Source organism: Equus quagga, chromosome 2, assembly GCF_021613505.1.
Source record: "Equus quagga isolate Etosha38 chromosome 2, UCLA_HA_Equagga_1.0, whole genome shotgun sequence".
In the NCBI taxonomy this organism is placed as follows: domain Eukaryota; kingdom Metazoa; phylum Chordata; class Mammalia; order Perissodactyla; family Equidae; genus Equus; species Equus quagga.
The window spans coordinates 181,239,880-181,252,379 of NC_060268.1; the positions used below are offsets into that span (position 1 = coordinate 181,239,880).

A 12,500-nucleotide genomic window follows, 5' to 3' on the forward strand; every position below is an offset into this window, starting at 1 on the left:
TTTCAATCACAGAACTCGGCAGGGTGAGCCAGCCACTGTGGCGTGCACGGAGACACAAAGGCGGGGCCGGCTCTGCACCAGCCCCCAGCAGGCCCCCGGGGCGGGAACACACAGGAAGACTTCAGGGCACCCTTCTTCGACACCAAGAGGCTAACCCTAGGTTGCCCTCACCAAAGCGACTTGGCTTCTCCAGCATCCTGGCTGCTCCTGGCCATGGTCCCCCGACGCTGGCAGGGGCAGCTCAGACCCGCCCAAGGCCAGCCTCTGTTTCATATCGTAGTTCCTCTGGAAGCCCCTTCAACCCGCTAACTGAAGGGTATTTTCTGCAACCAAGACTTCTAAGGATGGGAAAAGCACTGCACTTGACTCCTAATTGGAAGTCAGGCGCCTCCTCATCCGTATTGGGCACGTTGTTCTGGTATTCACACAAGACAGCCCAGCCCGGCCTTGTGCACAGGGACCCACTTCCATTCACCACCGCCTGGCAGCGGATGGCGGCATTGTGATGTGACACCAAATGCAGAAAAGGGGACAGCTCATCTTCCTTGTTACCAAAATAATACCCTTGCTGACAACTATTGGATTGCATTCAAACAATTCTGTTTACATACCTCAAAGAATACATTGGATTATGGCTTTTATAGTCATGTTGAAACTACGTCTACCAAGCCCAGCCCGGCAGCTGAGGAAAAGGCACATGGCGCCTCAGATGCTCTCACTTCTCCATGGCTTTTGCCCCCGCGGGGACTGGGAGCCAGGAGACAGACTCCCCACAGTGGCGGCTCTGAGGCAGGGAAGTGGCCTGGTCATCCTGTTCCCCTTACATTCCAACAGCACCTCCCTCTCTACATAGAGAACAGCCTGTGAACAAAAGAGGAGGAGGAGCCAGCGAGTCATCCTCAGCATAAGAAAGACCTCACACCATCTAACGTTATCCTTTCTTTAAGAGAGAAAGAGCAAGTGTCCGGTGTTGTCAACCCTCTTAGAGATGTTTTGGTGGGGAGGGGTCTTAAAACCCAAGTGGGCAACATAATGCTCTGTGGAGAACCCTCCTGCAATGTATTTGCACACTTTAAACCAGCGTAAAATCTGCATACAGAGCTAAGCTGAAAAATGAGCTCAGAAAGTCCAACCCTCTCCCAAGGCTGGAGGTGCTCCTGCCTTGGAAAGAGCTCCCTGTCCTTGCTCCAGAAGCCGGCCAGCTCCCCGTGGGCCCAGTTCCCAGGCCATCCAGGTGCCTGCTCAGAGGTGCACTCTCCCCCTGGAGAGTGGAGCCGTCAACCCATGTGACGGCACCTGCCACACTGAGTGTGGGGTGCACAGTAGGTGCTCCAAAGTAATGAGTAACAACTGTGGGGCTTCTTGGAAATACCAGGCCAATGTAGAAGGTATCACAACGTTTGTGATTTTGAGAAGCCAAAGTGAATGTAACATTTCTCACATGTCTATGCAAAAACTTGTTCACAAATGTTTCATAGCAGCATGATTCCTAATACTGATGCCCACCAACTGAGGAATGGATAAACAAAATGTGGTCAATCTGTACAAGGGAATACTACTCAGCCCTACAAAGGAATGATGCTTGCGTGATGCTGCGACATGGGGGAACCTTGAAACATGATGCTGAGTGAAAGAAACCAGTCACAAAGGACCTCACACTGTAGGATTCCATTCCTATGAAGTGTTCGGGAGAGGCAAAGGCATAGAGACAGGAAGTAGGTTCGTCATTGCCTAGGGTAGGGGGAAGGGATGGGAGTGGGGGTGACTGCCAATGGATACAGGGTGCCCTCTTGTGTGATGAAAATGTTCTTGAATTAGATTAACGTTTGCACAACTTGGTAAATATACTAAAAACCACTTATCTGTATACTTTGAATGGAGGAATTTTATGCTGATTATAAATTTTTGTGAATTATATCTGAATAAAAACCAAAACGTTAAGTGTAAGTGACGTCTCCAGTCTGGATTAGAACGCACGTGCCAGCTGCTCCTGTACTGAGGGAGGCTCCTTTTGTGGTCGGAATGCTGTGATCCAGAAAAGTGCTTCTGGGGTTCGTGACGAACAGACGCCCGCACGGGACAAACGAGACAGACCCCGCCATGGGAGGGACGCGCAGCGGACAGACTCCCAACATTCCTGCCCTTTTCCATCTCCATGGAGGCACTTTAACTCCCGGTCTTTCAGGATGAATAAAGAAGAAAAGGAACGTTCCAGGGCAGAGCCAAGATTCATGTGAATACTGGAATCTCCAACCATAGTCCTTGATTCTGGGTTATATCTAGTGTGAAAGAGTCCTGTGTTCACACAAGGGGTCCCGAAATCCCAAACTGTATTATCAGAAAGCCTCTGTGGCCTGGCCCAACCTCCCTTCCACCCTGGGTCCTGCCCACGCCCTGTCGGCCCTGCCGCTCAGCCCCGACGTGCTCCCTCCCACTTCTCCATGCTTGGCACACACCCTCCCCTCTGCCTGGAAACCCCCACTCCCACCGCCAGGCATCCAGGGGTGCAGCCCCCCAGCCACCTCCACACCATCTCCCCAGGGGCTCTCTCTTGTATAAAATCCCACAGCGCCCCCGCCGACCCTCTCCTCACAGGACTTAGCCCCTTTTATGGCTCTTCTATTAACTTCTTTTCTCCATCCTGTTTCGTTCCCGTAAGACTGAGTCAGCGGGACTGTGAACGTGGTTGTGCGTCAGACACTTGCCAAGGGCAGCTCAGAACCAGGCACCAGGCTGCCGGGGTGAAGACTTGGCTGCTTCCCCTGGCGAGGAACCCACTGCCGAGTGTCGCCCCAGCCCGAGCACCAAGGAGACCCAGACAGTTTCCCTCCTTCTCTGAACCTCCTGAGTGCCAGCTGAGCACCTGGCCCAGGTGGGCATCAGGTAAACTCTGAATGCTGACACCATGGGTAAATTCCAAGTCATGGTGACATATACATCAAGGTCACATCCTTCACACCGTGCTCACCTGAAAGACCGTTCTTGTCAGTCAGTATTTTCTGAGCAGAGAGAAAAGAAGTACCGTAGGTGGCTGTGGAGTGTTGGGTGGTGGGGAAGAGGGGCATGCGGATGACAAGTGGACACAGGGCTCCGCACGCGGCAGGTGTCCACCACTATGGCGCCACGACAAAGCTCCAGCAGCCTGGGCAGTGTGGTTGCCGTTGTGATGACAGAATGTTAGCGGGTGAGCTGCCCGCAGGCAGGAAGGCACATGAGGCTGCAGCCCCAACACCTCACACGTGTATCTCACTTTTGTGGTATTAAAACAAGTCACCTTTTGAAATAACCTCCATTTTAACTGACGACAGGCACACGAGGCACATTTACAGTCTTTAGGTTGGGATACATTGTACGCAGCCTGATGCCAAGCATGTCGTGAAGCAGTCACATGTGCCACCCCCTGTCCTGAGGACCCTCCAATCATAAAAACACTGGAGGAGACGCAACCCTCGGCTTGGGGCTTGTCTACCGGCCCGGTACCAACAAGCCCAAAAGCTTACGTAGGAGGTTTCCGTGTTAGGGACGTGTTCATTAGAAAAAACACCGAGCCAGTCTTCAACACCAGGGGTGAAAGTGATTATCGTGGCTAAAGCATCTGGCTGATCAGCAGGATAGCGCGGATGGATTCCTGAAACGGGGTGGGGGGGGTGCCACAGGCCACCAGCCCCCCCTGTCCTGGGGGCTGAGATAAGAAGGGCCAAGGGCATTCCAGGCACGGGCCTTCTCCTGGGAGGCAAGGGGTGAAAGATGGAGGAGAATCGGGCAGAATCCCCTGACATCCAACCGCATAGATGCCCCAACTCTCAGTCCTCAACAGCCATTGGACGCTCGCAGTGGGAGCGGGCCTAGGCCCTGAGAAGCCTGCGGGTGATCCTACAGGGCTCGTTCTGTCAGCAATGGGATTTCCCATGTGGCAAACGTAAGGAAGGTCCATCCCACGAGTGCAGGGAGAGGGGGGCTTCTGGAAGGGAGAAGAGAAACAGTCACCCCCCACACCCCGGCTGCACCTTTAAGAAACTTCCTCCAAAGATGATTTACAGCAGTGGGTACCAAGATCTGCTCAGCCTATTTGTCTCAATGGGAGCTTCTGTATTTAAAATTTAACGCACTCCGTAATGAGTCTTACAGAGCATATGTGCCATACCACATGTACTCAGGTCCCTTGTGGAACCAACTTATTCCATATGCTCATTAGGAGCATTTGAAAACTCCTATTTTTTTGAGGGGGGTAGGAGGTGGGTGTAGCAAAAGTCCACATCACCAACTAAGAGCCTTCCATTTTGTTGTTGTTTTATTGAAAAACCATTCTAAGAAAGGCAAGGCAGCGTCACTCATTTTGCATTTTCTACAATGAATAAAAACGGCCCAAGTGATTCAAATGATAATGTTTTAAATGTACATTTTCTCAGGCTGCACTTTGGGATCCAAGCCTCAGCCCAGAGCAAATGTGTTCAGACACGTCCAAAAAACTTCCAAAAACTAAGGTTTCCAATGAGAGCACAAGCAGCCCTGAACTCCAGCAGGGTGTGTCCCAGCCCGCAGGGCAGGCGAGAGCAAGACGCGCTGCGGCGCTCACGGTCAACTTCCAGGCTGGGCTGTCAGCACCGAGCCACACGTCCAGCCAAGTGGACTGGGGGGGGAGGGGGATGTCTGTGGCCTCCATGACTGTGTGTTTAGTCCTTGATTCCATTCTTCTAGGGCTACCAAGTGAGCTGCTTCTCCTCCTCTTTGGCAGTGGAAGGACCACAGGCTTCCACTGAAGGGTCTCCATGGAAATGGTGGTTCAGGCACTTCCTGTGGTCTCTGCATCGTCAAACTTGTGGGAGTTTTCGCCAGAGTGGTCTGTGCGATTTTACTTTTACACCTTGTTACCTCTGCTTTATTCTGCACCTCGGTTGGTCATATTCAATGCGTTGTGCTATGAGACGGTCATCCATTGGTTTCCCCGCCATCCCGCACCGTCTCCCTGTGCCCTCCCCAGCTTGTTTTCAAGAGCGCGCATGCATCCCTACCAGCCAGAAACCTGCAATAAAAATCCCAAACGTGATTCTGTTCTATCCCATGACTCTGCTCCCTGTGGCTTCCCGGGGGGGTGGGAAGCAAGACCGGGGACCCCGCCCGTGCTGGGGGCGTAGCGGGGGGCTTAGCGTGTAGAGGGCCAGGCCACTCTCCTCCGCCCATCCACCTGCCCACAATCGCTGAGTGAAACCCAGACGACCCTTTTGTCCTTTGGGGAAGATGAATGGCTGTCTCCTCTGGGCTACATTTTGTCAGGTTTGGTGCCGGAGAGTCAATACCTTCACCTTGACATGGAAACTTCGTGATTTATCAGTCGGTCTCTCCTCCTGGGTTAGCGTGGCCCCGGAAGGTGCAGCCAATTGGGGCACAGGGAGCAGACTTTGGTTACAGCCACTTGGAAAACAACCAAAGCCCCTCTGATGACAGACAAATGTGTCTTGTTAGCAACTGCCCAAAAGCGCTTGACTTGTACTAATAACACAAAGGCCATGCTGGTCACCGTGGGTCCAAAGACGAAGCACCCTGTCACCAGCCTGGTTGGGAAATTAGCAAATAATGTTCTTTTCCTTGATAAATGGGTGACAGCTCCCTCTCACCAATCATTTTTAACATTTTGATGCATGCCTATGATCCCACTGGAGGAGCAGAAAAGTTTACTGGCCCTCAATTTTCAGATGATGAATGGAACTCTCTAAATGTGCGATTTCTGTATGAGGTATAGTTCATTTTAAGCAATTCTAGTAAATGGGTGTCACTGATTAGGACAAATAGTCTACTTGTGCAATAGCACAAACGGTGTGTCTCATTCTCCTGGCCTCCTTCGAGACAGGAGAGGAAGGGGACAGCAGTGACCCCGGGAGCCCTCATAGCACCGCTCTTTTAGAAGGGTGCGTTACTGAACCCGCACTGCAGTGCCCACTTAGCATGCTGGCAGGTTAATTGATCGTTATTTGGCCCAGTGCTGTGTCACACAGCACAGAGGACACCAGGTGGGCGCCCTCCCTTCCCTTGTGGCCCTACAGAGTCTGCAAATGACCCCAAAGACGGCCAGTCAGTCTCCACTCCAAAGTCTGCACACCATCCCAGTCGATGGGAAAAATTCGCCCTCTGCCGCCAATATGTAAACAAATGACAAAAGCAAAGGTGGGGCTGGAGGAGAAATCGTGTGGTTGGAGTTATGCATTACCTGGACAACTGCCCCAGCTCTCCAGTTCTGGACAGGTCTGGAGACGGCCGGAGTTGAAAATGCAGGTCCCTAAGCTATTCTCCCACATAACTAACCTCATGTAAAGCAAAGGTGTCTACCCGCCAGGGGACCGCAGACTTCCACTGACACCTGCCAACTGGCGAGTTGGAACCAGTGAAAACGGCGTGGCTGTGGGAGTGCCCGCTGCACAGAGGAAAGGACAGGTAGCAACCGAGAGCCCTTGGCCTCACTGGGCAGGATGGCCGGGGGCACCCAGGAGTAACCGACTGAATTGGCTGGAAGCTTCCCCAAACTCAAGGACCCGTGATTAAAATATTTGTATCTCCACCGTGCCCACACACATGGTTAGAAATTTATAACTGCAATAACCAGGTGGGTTACATTTAAGGGAAGACATGAGCATTTCGTTTAGCATAGTAAAAATGGTATGATTTGTGGGAGGCAATTAGGAACCATTTGCTCTGTGGATACAAGTCATCTGTTTGAAGAGCGCTGGCCTGGGAGACAGCTGGTTGGTGCTGGCTGTGGTCGAAGGGCGCTATCGACTCTACATTGTGTCACCGTGCTGTTGACAGAATCACATCTGAATGCCACAAAAGATCTTTAAAGCACTTCAGAAACGTGAGCGACTTTCAAGGGGCGAAGCGGAGTGAGTTAAATGCTGGAAGCCCGCCAGAGGATATGGTGGCCCCCAGCCAAGGAAACTGTCACCCCACGGGTGCCAGGACAGCACCTGTGGATGGGACTGTCTCTCCCTCGACATGTCACCCCTTTAAGGCATAATCTGACTTTTAAAAAAACCATAAATATTGTATCAGAGGGAACACAAACTATTAGCAATTACTGGTTGAGTAATGATTTCATAAGCTTGAAATTGAAAGCACGTCTTTGTGTGTGCAGAAAATAATCATTTTTAAGTTCCCAGCCAGCAAATGCTCTACAGACCAGAGACTGGCCCGTGCGTCCTGCGGTCAGCTCTGTCTGTGCGGCTCTGGCCCCGATGACCATAGACTGCCAATATCTTGTTTGGTAACTGGCTTTGGCCTGTGGCAGATGACATGTTGACTCCCGGTAATTTGTGATAATTTCTTTAATTGAGCAAAAGAAATCTCTACAATGAGGGTGGGTCAACCGAACATTCGGGTGCAAAAGGTCAACCATGAGAGCCCCATGAGCTGCACCCTGGCGCCCTGTGGAGCCACGGTACGAGTGAGGCCAACCCCAACCGCTCCAGCTCCTTTGTGTAACCGGAAACCAGTCTGCCAAACGGACACTTGAAGAAAACAGTAACACTCGGCTTTGTGCAAGAACGCTTCGTACCCGGAGACGTGTCTGTAAAAGCAGTTTTCACTCTAACGTAATTTCAATTAGAAGCACACAAATTCCAATCTGTCGTAATCCAAGAACAGTGCAATGCTTATATTCTAATTAAAACAATTTCTTTTATTGCTCTTAACAATTTGATGTGTTTCTACTGGTGAAATTATGAATGTGAAACTTCAACTCGCCCATACCGTGAGTTCCTCAGGTAGAACATTCCAGGACTATTTTAATTATTATTAAGCAAGCAAATGAGACGCTATTAGACAAATATTAAAACAAGCATTGCACTCAGTTATTAATTTGCACTATTCACTTTTAAATGCAACAAATATCTCATTAATTTAATTTTAGGTGCCCACCCGTTTATATTGCATTTTACAGTCTGGAAGGCAATTTACTATTAACTGGCAATTACATACAGGGTGATTGTTAATTCTGCTCCTAAGTGCTAGCCGCTTGAAAATTGTTCTCTCTCTCTAATTTCTGACCTTCTTACAACAGGGGTGAGGCACAGTGGGAATACCAAGGACCAGTATGGAAGAGCCGGACATGTCATTTGTGACTCATTCTTTTAATTCACCGTGCTAATCAACTGAACTGCCACTGCCTCCCAAGGTAATTGTGTCTTTATAGCAGTTGAAAGCAGCAGGCAAAAGGGCCTGGATGGATGGGCTTGGCCTGCCTCCCCTTCCAGGGCGGGGGCAGCAGAGAGTGCCCACGTCCACTCGGGGTTGACTAATCGGGTCTGGTTCTGAAAAATCTGGTGTTTCTCAGATCTCTGTAAACAGATCATTTAGGCCTCTGGCTTCTGGCAGGCGGGGCCCCTCCTCTGTGCACAGGTTCATTATCCTGAGGCCTGGCCGCCTCACGCCAGTGAGGTTCAATGTGAGGGTGTCCCGGCCGCCTCCCGGGCTGGGGGACACTGATGGGAGCCAGATGCCCAGGGGACGGCGCCCTCCCTGCAGGGGCCGCACGCCCACGTCCTGGCGTCCAGAAAGCCTGGCTCAGTTTTCAGGGGAGAGTGCTTCCCACTGATTGCTTCATTGTCCCCATCAATTTCAGGGCAATGCAAATCAGACAGAAGCTTCCAGGTCAGACAGGTTATGACCCCACCTTTCCTCTGCTCCCTGAGAGTGTAGGGTCCCGTATCCCTTACACGGCATTTGAAATGTATATTCCTGGCCATGATTGGGATGGGAGGCTGGCAATAAACAGGCCTCCTGCTAGGAAAGGCCAAGCTCACTGAATGGCTTCATTGAGATGCCCATTGGTGGGAGAACGCTTGATGGAGGAAATCCCCACAGCCTTGGGCAGCGGGACCCTGAACTTGTGGCTGGAGAAGCCCAATCAGCTTGGAGTGGACACAATGTCCACTGTGGAAATAGAAGACGGGTGTCTGGACAGCGAGTGGCAGCTGGAACTAACTCAGGTGTAACCAGTTCCCTTAGGGGGATGAGGCGGAACACCCTAGATGACCAGAGAAGAGATCTCTGGCCGAGGAAGGCATCCTGCCCAGCTGGGGGGCAACGGGCTTCAGAGAGAGCTGCCCCGACACCCACCCAACCCTCCACTGGCCCTGGAGCCGGGCGGGCAATGCTGCCCCTGCAAGCCTCCACCACGTGACACTGCTGGCCAGGGACAGGCTCCTCCCACCCTCGCTCATTTTCCAGAAGCACCTGTGTTTGTTTACAGTGCTCGGCCAGGGGCCTCTCTCTGCCCCGCTGGGGCCAGAACTCTCAGCAGTCAACAGGCAGGGGAGGAAAGGGGGAGACCAGGACCTTTCTGCTATCAATCTCTTCTCAGAAAAGAGTGGCCACTCCTCACAACAGCCTGCAGGGTTTCCCCCACAAAAGACCCATATGTGCAAAGATTTGATGTACGAAAGGATCCGCCGAGGTCCCCCCTAGGGAATTCACCAGGATGGGTAGACCGAGTCTGAGGTGGGAACAAGTGATTTCTTCATCACTTGCTGCACAGAGCAGGTGGGTCTTGCCACGTAGAGACGCACTCTCACTTCAGTGCCCTGAGCAACCCAGGACCCACGTGCCACGTGGCAGACACATGAGCCCACACATGCCACCTGCCTCATGAGCAGATAATAAACGTCCCCTCCTTTGAGGGACAGGGGACCCCGACAGAAGGTACACCTCAGTAACTGTCCACAGGAAGTACCACTCACTGAGCGCCCGCCGTGGGTCAGGCACAGCCCCTAAGTCATTCCTGACCCTCACGACAGCCACGAGGTGGGGCCGAGGAGAATGTAGGACTTGGTGGGGTCAGGAGGCAACACCAGGCAGAGGAGAGTGGGGGCCCCAGCTGCTTCAACAGCCTGAAGTTCACAGCCAGAAGCCTGAGACACATGGTCCCCTTGCCCACCGTTAACAGGAGAGGCGCGTGGAGCATGTCGATGCACTGACGCCACACGCAAAGACAGGCCTAGGGCAGAGGCACCGAGTGGGGCCCAGGGACCTGGCACCCATGGCCGCATGTTGCTTCAGAGCAGACACACTCATCTGTGAAAGTATGTATAACCACTTACAAGACGCCCCAAATTTTATAACCCCATTTTGCATGTCTTTATTTTTTTAATACATTGGGGGCCTCATAGACTGGAGGAGCCGCCTCTCTCTCTCTGGGTCTTACCAGGAGGCCAAGAGCTCGCGGACCCCAGAAGTAGGCCGTGACTTGCACCCGTCAGCTTCTCGCTATACCTACTTAGTTCTCTGGCAGTTCTGGTCTGTGGGGAGAATGTGCTGGTCCCACAGTGTGGGACACGTCCATCCCTCCCACCTTGACCATGGGGAGGGGTGCTGAGCACTAAGGGGCCAACAGAGGAGGCAGCCTCCCCACCTCAGGGACCCCAGGTGCTGCTGGCAGCCAGGCTGTGGAGGGTCTGGATGGGGACAATGGCCCTGGCTCTCTGTGAGGACCCAAGTCAGGCCTGTGAGACCAAGTAGCCCTGGGGTGATTCCAGGCCTACTGGGAGGCGAGTACCCGAAGAGTTTTAATTTTTTGTTTCACACTCATTCAGTCCTTCCTACAAAGGGAAGTGGGTGAGGAACCTCTGCTCCCTCTTCAGAGCCCTGAGTGGAAGGGACCTCGGATCTGCCATGTCACCTGCCTGCTGGCCAAAGAGAGGCCCACATCCCAGTGGGAGGCCAGACCTGCTCCAGGACGTCCTGACTGGTGACAGAGCGTCCTCGAAGCCTGCAGCCCCTGGCCCAAGCTCCCCCCGTGGACTCCCAGCCACCCTCACCACACGAGCACATCGAGGCCACGATTTTGCACGAATAAGTATCATCCCTTCACCCTCACAGGGTTTCAGCAGGTGCTGTCTGTCGTTAAAAACACTTCTCAAATATTACAGCTTTTGCAGTTGGCTAGGACTAGAAATCAGAAATGCAAACAGCCCTTAAGTTTATTTACAGCGTTTCTCAGTACGACCTAGAAGAAATCGTTTTAAACCAGGCGCCCGTGTGGGCCAAGCCTTGTGTGAGACAACCTTCAGATAACAAACGTGTCACTTCAGAGGCCACCGGTTCTGGTGACACAAGTTTGTCCAAGACCCTCACAGAATATGGACCCCCTTAAAGTAGCAATCCTGTGCAGGGTGTGAGACCCCAGGCCTGGAGCAGAGGGACTGGGCTTAAATCGGTGGCCCCTCATTTACAGGGTGTGTGACCTCGGGCACACCACTTAATCTCTGAGCCTTAGCTTGTGCAAATGGACAAGAGTGACATCACGGGCAGCCTCCCAATGTGACGAGACGGGCACAGGCGCCCATCTGCACGAGCCGGGTTCGTGGGTGGCTGCTGTGATGGAAGCTGGGGGTGACTGTGGTGACCCCACCACCCTGCACTACAGGTGAGAAGGCAAAGGTCCACAGGTGGGAGGGAGGGGCCCGAGACCACAGGGCCCGTGTGGGCTGCACCTGTCCACGGCGTCACGGCATCACACGTCTCGGATGAGGACACAGAAACTGTGCCCTCAACTTAACCTACCCCGTGGCCAAGGGGGCCTTGCCCGTCCTGACCGCAGGGCCCCTCCCAGCAGCCCTAAGGGGCAACCACGGGCCTCTCGTGGGTGGGGGGGCATCTACCACTTCGCCATCAAAGTTGGAAATGTGAACTCACCGGTGTAGACGAACCGCCCAGGAGCACCTTTACAGAACTGCTTGGATTTGTAGGACAGGGTGACCTCAACGACTCCAGGAATGTGCCGCGGTGGGGTCTGGACTCGGATGGCGTGGGGAGTTATCAGCTACAAAAACCACACAGTGAACAGGCTTTCAGCAGCACTGGCGCGAGAGGCGGACACTTGCCAGTTGGACATAATTACCAAAATGAGCACAAATTGGGCCATCGTCTCGGAATGCTCCCTCCGAGCTGTCACCCAGGACTCAGGATCTACAGTGTTCTTTAAGAAAAATATCTGCAAATGATCCCGGGTTTTAGTTTGCAGGAAAGGCCACAGGGCATCATTCATATGAAAATTGCCACCATATGTCTCCTTCAACCTGCGTCTAGTAATTCTAGCACTAATTGTTCCAGTGTACTGAGGGACCTCCTACGGCAGGTTTGAAACCCCAGGGTTGGGCAGGGGGTGTGGGGGGTGGGAGGGGGGCGTTCTGTACCTGCCCACTGGAGAAGCCCCTGCCACAGGCGAACAGTCAGTTAAAAGGGGATTCTGTGACGGGTGCCTGGTGTCAACGCACTATTGACAGCTTGTCAAACCACTCATGAGAAAAGCTACAGTTGGAAGCTGACCGATTTCGCAGGCTTACCTCGCTCCACACCAACATAGTGCCGAACACAACTTGTAGACCGTCGAAGAAGTTGTCTCCGATTATGATCACGGTGGCGCCTCCTGTGGTCCAGCCTTCACTGGGACTGATGGCCTTGATGCACGGAGTGGCTGCTCACACAAGACAGAGAAGGCAGACCTCAGAGCC

The 12,500-nt window shown here is 52.8% G+C and overlaps 1 protein-coding gene across 11 annotated transcripts in view; it reads right to left on the reverse strand.

Annotated features, from left to right (window-relative positions):
- EBF3 (EBF transcription factor 3) overlaps positions 1-12,500 on the reverse strand; it is a 119,676-nt gene that overhangs the window by 19,383 nt on the left and 87,793 nt on the right. For all 11 annotated transcript variants that reach the window (XM_046654919.1, XM_046654916.1, XM_046654915.1 and 8 more), the window contains exons 9-10: positions 12,333-12,463; positions 11,683-11,809 (exon numbers count right to left, since the gene is read on the reverse strand). In XM_046654919.1, coding sequence (XP_046510875.1) covers positions 11,683-11,809; positions 12,333-12,463 — 258 coding nt within the window. The remainder of the gene's footprint in view (positions 1-11,682; positions 11,810-12,332; positions 12,464-12,500) is intronic.